Raw genomic sequence first — 14,477 nt, forward strand, 5'->3', positions numbered from 1 at the left:
TAAGCAACGGTCCTGCTGGGTGCTGGCTACTGTCTATTCATGCATGGAGGAGCTAGTGAGTGGTGAAGATCTGGCGGTGTGTGTGTGTTGGTGGTGAGCATGGTTCACAACAGACGGTGCAAATAAAGCTTTGGGCAGTTCAAGCCGCTTTTTAGGCTGCGGCTGTGGATGAAACTGACAGTCCCTATTTGTTTCTGTTTCATAGCGGATTTCGGCTGTAAAGTTTTGGCTTATCATGAGGAACAGATAATGTCTCCAGCCTAAACATTGTTTTGTTATGAGGTTACAGCTTATAAGCTTGCAACAAACGTCAGTTGAAGACACAACATGTACCTAGAATATTTATGTGATAGGCTAGCAATACGACAGGTTTATAGCAAAGTACTACTACGCTTTTGAAGGACTGGAGGTTCATGCCAAGAACTACTACGCTTTTGAAGGACTGATCGAGTCACAGACTGCTTCTGAAGGACTGAAGGCTCATGCCAAGAACTACCACGCTTTCTGGAGTGATCCTTCTAGGAAAGCAGGATCCAGACCCTTCTCAGTCCCTCCACCTGTGGCCGCAGCTTGGGTTGCAGCAGATGAAGTACAGTGTCATGGCTTGCTCTCCCGAAGTTGGGGCCTGAGAGTTCAATGTATCAGCATTACATGTAACGGCACAAAAATCAAGTGCAACTATGATAAAATGAATCTATGAAGGATTCCAAAACCACCAGTAATGAGTCAGCTATCACAGCTATGTTCCAAAGGCATGCGATGAGTGACCTCATATGCGAGAGGTCCAGGGAAACCAGGTAGCTTCTACTAATCATAACTGATTAGGGATCCTGCCAGCATTTGGGACCAAGCTTCTTGAACAATATGACAGATTATGGTTCCAAGGAAATGGAAATTTTGTGGAATACTGATTTGGTTCCATCTGGACAGGTTGATTCGAGCTTTTATTGTATGCAGTAGCCAGTAGGTTGATACCACAGGGAGTATCTCACCCAATTTGGCTTTGGCTGCAGATGTAAACCCTCCCTAGACACAATAATTCCGAATAAATCATGCAACAGCACACATTATTATTACGAATATCAGTGTACTAACAAACTCCAACATGCTTTTTGCATTAGCTGTATAGATGACATAACACAACCATCACCTTTAGCGACAACGAAAGCACGTAAACAGCATCTGGATACAAACCTGAAAAAAAGCAGCTTCTGGATGGTTGCAGTTGTAACATCTAACACTTCTGGTGCGAGGCAGACTAGGATCAGTTGCTGCATTCTTCAGGACATCTTTGGGTTCACCAACAGGCTTACGGATAACCCTTTTGTACACACAAGTATCAGTGGCAATCTCCTGTTCACATCAATGATTTAAAAACGGAATGGTCAGCGAAACTATGAGCAAGCTTGTTAATTGAATGTAAAATTTGAATGAAAATTGTATGTTAAAATAAACAACGAGAAAAGCTCACACTTTACTGCACACAAAAGAAAGAGCATCTAGGGAAATAAGAAAACCTTAAAAACTATCTACTTCATATGTTCTGTAAACTTCAAAAGCATCAGCAAGGGCAATACATGACTTCATTTAAAAGCCATTCAGTTTCAAGATGGGCTCTCCTTCACCTTCATCCAGGGGCGAATACACCCCCTCAAAAATATAAAATATCGTGACTTTGGCTAAAATTTCACCATATATGCACCTTCTATGCCAAAACAATGAGTAGGTCTATGCACCCACAAGGCAAAAGCACCACCCCCCTCAATTTATTCTAGCTTCGGCACTGCCTTCATCGAAAAGGAGGATTTCTGGTACTGTTTCAATAATTACTTCCACTGATTCAAAATAGTTTTTCAACAATACGTGCGCAGGTGACAGAGTTAGGATGGTAAAATACGTGCACAGGTGACAGAGTTAGGATGGTAAGGCGAGACGTGCCCCCCCCCCCCGAATCACCTAGGAACGGTGCTAATGCTACTAGTGGCACAACAGAAAGGAAAGAGCAAAATAAATGGAATGGTGGTAATGCAAAAAAGATATAAGAAGGCTCAATAATTTTTCATGTTGTTAGCTGGTATAGTCCTCCCAAAATGCATTAGTGAAGGATCCTCCACTGGGAACCGTGCTGTCCATTTAACGAGATCACAGCCTACAATGAGTAGCCATGTTGAAAACTTTGATTGATATATCAGATGATAGACAATATTGCAATCACAAGGATCAAGGTTAACACAACTGAAAAAATAATAAACATGTAGTGGCAAATAAAGCATCAGAATGGATAGGGATACTACTCTCTTGGCATGAAATTCTTCTTGGTCAAGGAACCTGGAACCCTCGAGCATCTCAGAACCTTGCAAACTCATTTTCTCACTACTTAACTAAGTCTACAACAAATAATTTTATAGACATTTCAGCTTCATTTTGACTAAGGAGTATTTCTTGAACATGGGTTAGGCTTGTATCACAGAGACTGGCCACGTTGTTAGGAGACCACAAACCAGAAATGCTGTAAACACTACTCGATTAAAGCAGTATTTTGAGCCGAACTGAACTTTTTTAGGTAACAGTTAAAGCAACAATGAGTCATCTGTGCAAGCTCAAGAAACAAAGCACCAGCACTTTCAGCAGAACCAAAGGAGGTACCATCACAAACCAAAATTCAGGTGCAGAAAAGGCAATAGCGTGATTGCCAGCCTAAAACAATCACCGTGAAGAAGAAAACAATCACAACGAAGGAAGACTGCTTCTGGAGGACAAGCCGGATGACAATACACAGGAATGAAGAAGAAAGGGCAAGAAGCTTTTCAAGATTCTGAGACTGTCTTTGTCATTTGCTGTTTGTTCGTTTCTGTACCGTCTGTTAACTCTCTGTTGAGTCTGGGAGGTTGGTTTGACGTTAGTGATAGCGTCTTTTGGTTAGTATCACCTGCCAAGGTCGAAAACTTAAGAGTAGATGGAGGTTGTGAGTCTGCTAGGTCTGGCCTGTCTTTTTTCTGTTACCTCTGAAACAGTCTACGAAAACTCTGTATTTCCGTTATGTCTAATGGAAATGGGGATACCTCCGGTTTGAAAGAAAAAAAAAACAATCACCGTGAATGAAGAAATCACAACAGAAACAATGTGCCACCAGACCATATCCGCATCCATCCTTACGCAACAGATCACTAAACCCACATGCTAAACGGGATACTGTATGCTGTTCAAATAACCAACCTGACTTCCCCGCTCCCTAAGGGACCCTAGGGTTTCCCCGAATCAATAACAAAATCTGGAAAAAGAATGGATAAATCTGAGGACGAACAAGGGATCCACCTCATGCTCGCAAGATTGGCACGCGTAGAGGAGGGTGCGCGTCTCCTTGTCCTCCCGCGGGTACAGCATGTTGTTGCTGCGGCGAAAACAGAGCAGAGACAATGAAAATATGAACCCGATCCCTATACCGAAGAGCAGACACTGGACACGAATGCCAAAAAATTTCGTCGCTTTTACCATTCGCGGCAGAACTTGAGAGTGCTCATGGTGGCCTCGTCGCGCCCCGACCCTCTCGCCTTCCGCTGCTTGACTGCTGCTTGTCCCCTTTCTCGGCTACTCCCTTGTGCTCCTTTTCACTCAGCGGCTCCTGGCAGGTGGGCCACGTTGACCCCACGTGCCAGTGAGCATAGAACAACGAGTCTGGCCCCATCTGAGGCCGGACGAGTACACGCGTCGGACGTTGGACGCTGCCGCACGAGGGCCACCTACCCCGTTGCCGCACCGGATCCCGCTGACCCCTCCGCTCCTGCTCCCCTGCGTCTGCTCGTCGTCTCCCCGCTCCAAACCCTAACTCCAATCCGGAACGGCCGAAAAAAATCGCGAAAATCGCTCACAATTTCGCTACAGACTACCTCCCGGTACCTCCTCCAGTCCGAATCCAACTCGTTCGCTATTTTTTTCGATTTTTTTTATATTTTTGGAGGATTTTCTTTTATGCGGATTTGGCCATGGCAGGGCGGTGATGCAATGATGCACATGCTAGTGGCCCCGGATGGGGGCGGAGGGGAGCTGCAGCCGTACGGCGCGCAGCCGGCGGAGCAGGAGCTGGAGCTCCTACGCGATAACGCCGATGACGGCCTCGAGGGCCACGTGCGGTACGTGGCCGCGCCCAAGAGCTGCCTCTTTTTGCTGTGCTTGTTGCAAATCACTGGTGTTTAGTCGCAGTCGATGGCGCTGGGCGAAGGAATGGTCTCGCCTCTGCGCGTTCCTTGCTTGCTTGCTGAGGAGCAGTGACAGTCCGCTCCACTTTGGACTTCTTATTTTTATTATGCTCCTCCTATTTCACAAATGGTTGCGTTAAATCCCGGTGTTTGATTTTGTCATTCCTTTACTGTGATTCCATCAGGTGCTTGCGGTGCGGAATATCCGGCAATGCGACGCCCCATATGCGGCGTGGGCCTGATGGCCCAAGAACTCTTTGCAATGCGTGTGGCATTGCTTACAGGAAGGTAAAGCCATGCTCTTTTGTTCTGAAGCAGTCATGACAGAGTTGTTTTTTATGTTGCTTGCTCGGCCACACTTGTTTTGCAATTGAATGTTGTGGGGCTCTCTTTATCAACTCTTGGAGATGTTATAGCTTCACATAGAGTTAACTTTATGATTCACAAGCACTATCTTTTCAATACTACTGTTGGTGCCGTAATTTGCACTATGTGTCATGCACTGTAAGGACAATTTTATCCCTTATCAGATGGAGGTTATGTATTGTCGTTTTTCTTGCGATCACAGGTTGCAACCTACAAGCAACCATAGCACTTCTAATGCAGAATGGCAGGTCATACATTTTTGGCTGCAGCGGTACAACTTCTTTCCAAAAGGAACTATTGACCCGTTATCTTTGACAATCATGAAATACGTGTCAAATGTTCTGACTGTTTGCCTCCTTGATCTGCATAGTGCAGTGTTTTAGTCACTTTTCTTCCATTATGGCTAAGATTGCTGTTCTGATGGCCATTTTCCTCCCATTTTGGCATGTTGAGTAAAATCTGCAATGAAATATGCCTCATTGTGCCCTTACCTACTGCTAAAACATTTTATGATTCGTTTCCAGGGGAAAATGAGAAGAATGATAGAAGCTGAACCACCCATAGATGAGGCTTCACTTGTGAAGCTGGTTCCAGAGGTAGGCATGGAATTTGTGAGTGAGGAAAAGGCATACGAATTCTACAACAAATATGCTGGGCATGTTGGCTTTAGCGTTAGGAAAAGTACATCACACAAATCTTCGGAAAATATTACCAAAGTAAGAACTTTTGTGTGCTCAAGAGAAGGCTACAACAGGGATAAAAAATCACTGGAAGCAAAGAAGCCAAGATTGGATACACGAATCGGTTGCCCGGCGAGATTGATTATAAAAGTCACACCAGACTGCAAGTATAGAGTAACTGATTTTAAAGCAGACCACAATCATCAGCTAGCCCCTCCTTCAACAATGCATATGTTAAGGTCGCAGAGGATATTGACAGAACTTCAGTCTGGAGAAGCAGAACTATCAGATGATTCTGTAGTGACACCAACAACAAAAGCAACCGGTGATCTTGTTGTGAGACAAGTCAGTTTCCTTCGGAGTATCTCTCTCCTCCCAGCTGATTACAAGAATTATCTCCGTTCGAAGCGTATGAAGGCCATGCAACCTGGTGATGGTGGAGCAATATTGAAGTATTTACAGACAATGCAAATGGACAACCCCTCGTTCTTTTACACTATACAAATCGATGAGGATGACAAACTGACTAACTTCTTTTGGGCAGACCAAAAATCTAGAGATGACTTCAACTATTTCAGTGATGTGCTCTGCTTAGATACAACATACAAAATAAATGGATATGGTAGACCACTTGCGTTATTCCTTGGTGTGAATCACCATAAACAAACAATTATTTTTGGTGCAGCTATGCTTTATGATGAATCATTTGAATCATACAAGTGGCTTTTTGAGAGTTTTAAGATCGCTATGCATGGAAAACAGCCTGCAGTAGCTTTGATAGATCAATCTATTCCATTGAGTAGTGCAATGGCAGCTGCTTGGCCAAGTACCACTCAACGAATTTGTGCTTGGCATGTGTATCAGAATTCTTCTCTTAAGCACCTCAATCATGTTTTCCAAGGTTCGAAGACATTTGCAAAGGACTTTAGCAAATGTGTCTTTGGCTATGAGGATGAAGATGAATTCGTGTTTTCATGGAGAAGTATGCTGGAAAAGTATGATCTTAGACATAATGAATGGTTGTCTAAAGTGTTTGCTGAGAAGGAACAATGGGCCTTGGCATATGATAGACATATATTTTGTGCTGACATCATAAGTGCACTTCAAGCCGAGAGTTTCAGTAGTATTTTGAAGAAATTCTTGAGTCCTCAATTGGAGCTGCTGTCCTTCTTCAAGCACTATGAAAGAGCAGTGGATGAACATCGCTATGCTGAGCTGCAAGCTGACTTCCAAGCTAGTCAGAGCTATCCAAGAATACCCCCAGCCAAGATGTTAAAGCAAACTGCTCATACATATACCCCAGTGGTGTTTGAGATCTTTCGTAAAGAGTTTGAGCTATTCATGGACTCTGTGTTATTCAGTTGTGGGGAGGCTGGGACGGCATCTGAGTACAAGGTTGCTTCATCTGAGAAATCCAAGGAACACTTTGTTCGATTTGATTCAAGTGATTGCTCCTGTGTGTGCACTTGTAGGAAGTTTGAGTTTATGGGTATCCCATGCTTTCACGTGTTGAAGGTGCTAGATTACAGAAATATCAAAGCGCTACCTCAAAAATATATGTTGAAGCGATGGAGAAGGACTGCAAAATCTGCGGATGAAGACAATGAAGGTAATGCAACAGATGCCAATGGGTCGTCATTGAATGTCCCTGCTCCTCCTTTAAATCACCATGGGCTTCAGAGCTTCAGTGCAATGATTCAAGTAAGTAGCTTCCTATACTTGTCTGTACAAAGTGTTTTCCCCTGTATTTATTCTGGCTGATGTCTTCTTTTAATGCAGGATGCTTCTGTTTCTAATATGCATTAGAATTCATCTCATAGAAGCTCTTAATGCAGGTATTACAACTCGTTTCAGTAATTTCCTATCTTTTATGCTTGAGATGAATTTCCGTATGCCCTGTACCATTTTCAATTAATTGTATCTGGGTTAGTTCTCGACCCATCTGGTTTTATTGGTTCATCTTAGAACATGGAAAGAACCTGATGAGTCCAAAAGAAACATGTCATCCCAACAAACCTAAACTTTTCGTGCATGCCAACAAGAAATCATCTTTTTTTTCTCGAACATACAGATAGCTGCACGTCAATATATTGAGATAGAACGAACGATCTGAATACAAGCCGAATCCACAGCAAGGGTTAGTAAGAAATCATCTTTGAGCTCCATGCATTTAGACTTTTGACATCTTTGCTTGAGGACTTGAGTGGCCTTTCTTCTGGATTTCCTAACTGTGTGGGCTTGTGGCTGTTGAATTTTCTGTGCGTTGTTGCCCTTATGAGAGACCTTGACGTTCTTCTAGAAAGACAGCCAAAACATTTTGATAAAACAGTTTCATGCGCTTTCGATTCTGTTGTCTAACTCATCAACTTGCTTGAATCGTGATGCAGGGTTAATGCCAACAATGTGTTTACCTTGCAAGACTCCACAACGTTGGCTATTGAAGCATTGGACCGGCCATCATCAAGCACCCATGTTTTTACCTTGTAAGACTCCGCATTGTTGGCCATGGAAGCATTGGTTAGGCCGCTGTCAACCGCCCCTGAATAAGTTGGGCAACCTGTACATTGTTCAGCCGTAGGAGATTTCAGTTACTGTCTTATTGAGGCACCGATCCTTAGCATAGACCGTAGAGTAGCTTTTTAACTTTAAAAGCGTAATGCTTGTATTGCGCTGCAAATAATTTAGAAATTTTGTGCATGCCTAATAAATATTAGGAGCAAAAAAAATGCAATTCAGGCACTTTTACAGACCGTTGTACTATGCTCGAGAAGAGGATGCGTCTGAAACCTGTGTGCAGACTGCCTGAGCTTGTGGCCGGCCTGTGCAGAGCAAGTAGACCCCTCATGCATGATACCGGAGTTGAGTACAGTTTCAGTTAGATTCAGATCTGGGGGCTTCATTTCGCCTGCAGCTGAGCTGGATGGCTCGTGCATTGAAGCGTTGGGGGCAAGCCAGAGCAGCCTTGGCGCGACGGCGGACAGCGATGCTGTGGCCTGAGCCCTGAGGCCTGGTATGCTTGCTATATCTGGTTCGGAAGGTGATGTTCCTGTTTCATGGTTCATGACCGTATACCACATTTGCATTGCATTACAACAACTTGCAAATGTCATCCGTATCTCGCATCATTATCGCAGGTTCCATGGTGTCAGCAGCATGTGTCCCATGAAATAGCCAATCAAAGAGCTCTTGTTATTTCCCCCTTGTGTTGTGATTAAGAACCTTGAGCTGGCGTGGGCAGCTACATACATAACCCTTCTGTGACTGACTGCGAGGCACCAACGCAACGGCCATGAACATCTTTGAGCGTGCATGTGATCCATGGTACAGTCACATACTTTGGCAGGTCGCCAACTGGTGGCTGGGGCTGGCCAGCCAATGATGCAGCACCTCTGTAGTGTGGTTCAGTGATCTCCCTCCCAGGCTAATGAAGCATTAGGATGGTCCTCCCTGTCCCTGTCCTGCGACGGTGTCCGTGTCCGTCGATGGTGAGCGAGCGACCGTTAGCACTGTTCCATTGGCGTGGCGCTGGCTCAACACAGGCTCCCCGCGCGGCCCCGTCTGAGCATCATCAGAGGCTCAGAGAGAGCATGCGGCCAGCGACCGGGACGTCGCAGCCGCCGACTGGACTGATGGGCGAGCGATGTGGCAGGGTGACGAGCGAGTGACCCGGCGGTGCAGGCACTGGCTTGTGCTTGTCCTCGGTTGGAGCACAGCAGCGTGCTGCTGGGCGCCAAGAACTCACCAATCAGGAACAAAAGATGGTTGGGTAGGCTCGTGGTCCATGCCTGATGATGCTTACTCGTATTCGTGCTTCCCAGGGTGATGGCTTGCGTCCTGCCTAATTCTCTTTTTGATTTGATTTGAAGATGATGGATGGATGCTAAAGAGGAGACAGTGACAAGTGCGTGCGTGCCCTCTCGCCCCGTCGCCGAATCCCTCGTCTCAGTCCAGTCCTACCCTACCCTATCCCTCGCCGCGTGTAATCAGGCCGCCCTTTGGAAGATCGATGGGCACACGATGGGGCGACGCTTAGCGCCTGATCGATCGCCGCAGATTAGGCGGGAGCCGAGAGGGTGGCTGCTGACGCCCGGACATGTTTAGACGGCCTCGGTGAGTCGGTGGCCAACCTTTGAAAAGGTGCCAAAAACGTACGTAGCAGGCTGTTTGGTAGTAGAGCTCGTCCTGTTTTGGTCTTTTTATTCCGCGTCGGAGTGGGGCGTAATTGTTCGGGAGAAGTGGTTGATTTTTCCGCTCTAGAAACGATGGAGTATGGACCGCGGGCGCACTCTCCTCGTGCAGTGTTGCAAGCCACCGACAACGCTGCGCCTGCACCGGCCAGAGCACCGGAGGCCAGAGCTCAGCGCCTCGGCTCACAGGTCACACAGCACAGAGATTGCCCTGCGCCCACGCCACGCGCCGGACAGGGCGCATGTGACGCCAACCTGCGCGGCCGCCCCGCCCTCGATCGGCTTTTCACCGCCCGACCGCCGCTAGGCGCTAGCTGCCTGGAGTCGAGCGGGCACGAGCCGTTGGTTTTGGTTGGACCCGTCCACATGCTGTGGCCTGTGGGCTTCCTAGCTCGGCGTCACCACTCAGCAGCAGCCTTTCTTCTGCAGGCTGCAGCTGTCTTTGCGGCGGCCGGCGTGCGTACGTGTACGTGCCTCCTCGGAAGCTAGCCTCCGCCGTGCCCGTCCAAAGCTCCATGATTTCCTCCCCCCGCTCTGTTTGGCCTTTCTTCTGTAGAAATAAAAAGCTGTTACGAATGACCACACTCTGTGCATTATTAGCAGTACTCCTATCCTAGTCCTAGTAGGAAGAATTCACTATTGTTAAGCTCACTTTGTACGAGTACATTGGTACCGGTACAGATTAAAATGGTGCCAAAGCCACATTCCATCTAGGGGGAGAGAAATGATCCATGCTGTTCCAGTCAGTCACATGCTCAAGCCTTTCCGTTCCTCTATCAACAAGGGACCAGAAGGTGCCTGCCCTGTCTCGCACCTTCAGGTTCAGCTTCACAACGAGTCATCAGCCACCACCACTGCACTGATTCGCCGATGCAGCAGGCTGCAGGCACCTTTAATCGTACGCGCATCCATTTCTGACGGGAATCACTTGGCACTGTCTCTGTACTGCAAACGTAGTGGGAAAAAAACGGGGTCAACAAAGAAAGAAAAAAAGGGCCGCCGTTGCCAACGTCCCGGTAGTTGCTCAGTCCTCGTCGCCGGCGATTGAAAACAAACGCCGGGTCTCGTCACCGGCTCCGGCTCACCTCCCCGCTGCCCCTTTTCTGCCATCCTGCAGCTCCATTCAGAGAAAAAGGCTGGTACCTGACGCCATTTCATATTCAGTGGCTCCATGACCTACTTACTAATTGCGCTCTGCTTTTTCTTTGTGAGCAGACAAATATAAACGTCAAGATATATAATCAGCTGCCGGGCCTGCAAATCTCGGCTCGTCTCTTTCGTCTTTCGCGCGAAGCAGCGGCCAAAGAGATGGATGGAACAAAGCGACGTGGTTGCTGTTGCTAGTGGCAAGGGCCCGTTCGGCTTACCACAAACCGGTTTATTTTTTCAACCAGAACGGTGTTTTTCTCTCACAATAATTTAGTCAGAACAGTGTTTTTCAACCAGTTTTATGAAGCCGAACGAGCCTTTGTCTGCATTTTCTGACGAAGCTTAAAGTCAGGCGCGCCATTAATTAGGACTTGGCTCCAAAGCAACCTCACGGGGACGACGAGACGACGTCTGATGACTGATAATACGTGATTACTTCGCGTCTGCGTCTGCGGGTGTGGGAGATTAGCATGCATGCTACATTGCTACTCCTTGCCTTGCCGTAATCACTGCATTGAGATGTGTCAGGAAACCATTTTCAGCGTTTCATCATGCATGCCTGCGATTGCAAGGGCTCCGTTTTTCCCGGCCCCGGCGATCCTGCGACGGGTTACCTAAAATTTTACTACGAGTAGTAGTTCTCAGCCGATTTTCGAAAGAATATATTCGGAACATAAAGACCTGTACAGTGTACAGACGAGTTTCGGATCCAAATTATTCTTGCAGTGCAAAAAAAAAAAAACTGTTGGAGTAGCTCGATCGATCATTCAACCAAAACTGCTGCTTTATCTTTGCGCTTCTATTATCAGAATGTAGAAAAGTGATAAGATCGCTTTATCAGAAGAAAAGACTTGCTAATTTGTACTACTAGGCTAGCTCGAGATTATCCGGAAAGAGGATGCCATTGTGCACCACGTATGCCTCCAGCACTGTCATCTCTGACAAAGAAATGCTCGCTTGAACTTATCAGCCGGCTTATCAGCTATAATCTATAGTATTTTTTTCTCACAACAAAACAACTTTAGACGGCTTTAGTACCAACCGAACAGACCCGATAGCACATGATTGAATGACAGTTAACAGAGATCCTCTAACGGGCGCGAATCTCGAGGCTAAGCCCGGTCAAGTTAATCAGGCCTTTTTAGTTCCTAGGTAAGTTTTATGTGTCCCATCAAGTGTTATATGGCAATTTTTTTATTTTTAACATTTTTTTGTAAACTAATTTTAAATCTAACACTGTTTTCCCCCCAAAACTAACACTTTTGTCCGCCCCTATTTTTCTGGCGCGGCGAAACGCCTGTGCCGCGCGCATGCATGGTGGCACGGTGAGGGGGATGACGTGACGACGATCGGGGCATTGACCGGTGACGTGGCAGGGTCTGCCGCGCCACCGATCTTGGCGCGGCAGTGCCGCGCCATCCCTCACGATGCGGCAGTCCCAGGTAAATATCGCTCGCGAGCCGCCCTCCCTCTGTCTGCCTGCCCGCCGCCGCGCCTGCCCACCTGGCCGCCTGGCCGCCCGCCGCGCCTAACACCGGCCACGGCCGCACGTCGCCCGTCGCGCCGGCCGCGCCACGAACGCCGACCGCCCGCTGCGCCCGCCGCGCCCGCATGCCACCACGACGACGATGCCCAGAACCATACCGCGACTCTACATCGACGACAGTGTGCCTGCATCCAGCAGACGAAGGTCATCGCGGCCCTAGGTGCATCTTCAAGCGAGTAAGATTGATTAAAGTCCTAATTAAGTGCTAATTTCAGTTTAGGCGTTCCTATAATTAGGTTAATTAAGATCTTGTCTAAGTATAAGTTCTAACACTTAGTATCCGAGAAGCCGCTTAGCCTAATTCTTGAACCCTAAGACCTAATTAGTGTATGGTTAAGATCTAAATAGCATCGGATTTGTCTGATTCAAAGTTCTTTAAGCCAAATCAGAATATAGGGTTTCGCTTAAGCACCGAGAAGGAGGGGAGTCGAATCAACTTCAACACTAAGCCCCAGTTTTTGCCTAAATCCGAACCCTAGGAATACAAATTACCCAAATTCGGTAACAATCCCCAACCCTAAGATCAGTAAGACGCTTTTCACTTACCTTAAGAACTAAGATGGCGTCGTCGGGCTCCTTCACGAGTTCGCCGGCGACCACAAAAGGGTGCCACGCCGCCGCCCTGCTATGTGCGCGTGTGGTCTCCGCCCCAAAGCGAGCAGATCACCGCTGGGGCATCAAGAAGCCATGTCGCCGCCCTATTCTTTGGCGCCCGCCGTGCCCGCACGCACCACGAACGCCGGCGCGCCACGAACGTCGACCGCCCGCTGCGCCCGCCGCACCCGCGCGCCACCCCCTCCAGCCGCCCGTCGCGCCCTTCGGCCACGCACGGTGGCTTCAAAGATACGTGGTAAGATACTCGAATGGTACAATTTGTTATCCATTTGGTATTAAGTATGTGTACTAAAACTGTCCAACCGTGTTTCTATACCCAGTTGACACAATTGTCAAGGCTGTCCAATGAAGCAGCGTTTCGGCTTCACGAGTCTAGAGGGCAGGGGCCAGGTGTTCTCGAGATTTTTGTGGAGGTAAACATAAACTTGTCCGTTCCAAAAATATTTCTTTGGTGCATATACGTTTGAGAAATGCACTAACTTTAACGTCTATTCATGCAGAAGGTGAAGCGGAGCTGCAGGAAGCTAGCTCAGAAGTTGAGCTGCATGGACACTCCTTGGGTGGAACCCGATTACCCAGCGCGGTCGGGTGCCACGTCTTCTGGCTCTTTGACGACACCAGCCAGCTCTTTTCAGCCGGTGACAGGCGCCGCTTCCGCTGTGCGTACACCACCATATTATAGCGCTGGGAAGGACCCTGCAAATGAGGAGGACGATGACGACGACGACAACCCCCTAGGCTTCCGCATACAGCACCACCAGTGGGACCCATGGCAGCAGGACGAGATCGGCATGGGTTAGTTAGGTGGTGCCTCGCTTGGTACCCAAGGAGCCTCATAGGTAGTAACAAAGGTAGTTTCTTTAAATACGTAGGCTTCATGAACTAATGATCATAAAGATTATAAGTAATCGTGCATATCATATACTTGCAGGGTACGAGCCGTACGCACTGACAACGCGACGACACCGACGTTGGCTACACTTTCAATGTGTTGCCTAAAAATCCGAAGAGACAGAGACATCCGAGGGATCCTTACACTCCTGGGACTTAGTTAGTTATGTCGAACTTATATCGAACGAATATTGCCGTTCGAAACTTGCAGACTTAGTTGGTTATGTCGAACTTATGTCGAACCAATAAAAATGTTATGTGGCAACTTGTCAACTTGCGCACGGACTCCATTTATTTGCTTCATATTCGTTTTAATGCGTCGCGACAGCACTTGTAGTTGTTTACAGCACCGACAGTAGCTCTCGTTCAATTGCAACTGAGGCTGGTCGGCTTCTGTCTGCGTCCAGGTCCTGCCGCGCCGTGGGTCTTGGCGTGTCAGTGCCGCGCCGTGGGCCTTGGCACGTCAGTGCCGTGCCGTGGGCTATGGCACGACAGAACCTGCCACGTCACCGGTCAGCGCCCCGGTCGTCGTCACGTCATCCCCCTCGCCGCGCCACCATACATGGTGCGGCACAGACGTTTCGCCGCGCCAGGGAAATAGACGCGAAAAAGTGTTAGTTTTGGAAAAAAATAAAACAGTGTTAGATTTAAAATTAGTTTATAAAAAGTGTTAAAAATAAAAAATCTTATATGGGGTGTTCGGATGCTAATAAAAAAATAAATTATAGAATCCGTCAGTGAAGCACGAGACTAATTTATTAAGCCTAATTAATCTGTCATCAGCATACGTGTGTACTGTAGCACTTTACTGTCAAATCATGGACTAATTAAGCTTAAAAGATTCGTC

At 47.4% G+C, this 14,477-nt stretch overlaps 2 protein-coding genes across 3 annotated transcripts; one reads left to right on the forward strand and one right to left on the reverse strand.

The window, feature by feature from the left end:
* Positions 1 to 213: 213 nt before the first annotated feature.
* On the reverse strand, positions 214 to 3,599 carry LOC136547216 (DNA-directed RNA polymerases II, IV and V subunit 9A-like). Its single transcript, XM_066539183.1, has 4 exons — positions 3,493 to 3,599; positions 3,316 to 3,391; positions 1,195 to 1,353; positions 214 to 625 (listed from the first exon to the last, which is right to left on the reverse strand). The coding sequence occupies exons 1-4, from the start codon at positions 3,519 to 3,521 to the stop codon at positions 545 to 547; spliced, it is 345 nt and encodes a 114-aa protein (XP_066395280.1). The 5' UTR covers positions 3,522 to 3,599; the 3' UTR covers positions 214 to 544.
* A 370-nt stretch (positions 3,600 to 3,969) lies between these two features.
* On the forward strand, positions 3,970 to 8,296 carry LOC136547217 (protein FAR1-RELATED SEQUENCE 5-like). Of its 2 annotated transcripts, XR_010781509.1 has the most exons (6): positions 3,970 to 4,130; positions 4,382 to 4,484; positions 5,087 to 6,943; positions 7,022 to 7,077; positions 7,314 to 7,379; positions 7,630 to 8,296. XR_010781509.1 is itself a non-coding variant. In XM_066539184.1 (5 exons), exons 1-4 carry the CDS (start codon positions 3,970 to 3,972, stop codon positions 7,046 to 7,048), a joined length of 2,148 nt encoding a protein of 715 aa, XP_066395281.1. In that variant the 3' UTR covers positions 7,049 to 7,077; positions 7,630 to 8,294. The 2 variants fall into 2 exon arrangements, 1 of the variants encoding a protein (XP_066395281.1); XM_066539184.1 differs by lacking the exon at positions 7,314 to 7,379 and having other exon boundaries at positions 7,630 to 8,294.
* The last annotated feature ends 6,181 nt before the right edge of the window (positions 8,297 to 14,477 follow it).

This window comes from Miscanthus floridulus, chromosome 3 (assembly GCF_019320115.1).
Source record: "Miscanthus floridulus cultivar M001 chromosome 3, ASM1932011v1, whole genome shotgun sequence".
Taxonomy (NCBI): Eukaryota; Viridiplantae; Streptophyta; class Magnoliopsida; order Poales; family Poaceae; genus Miscanthus; species Miscanthus floridulus.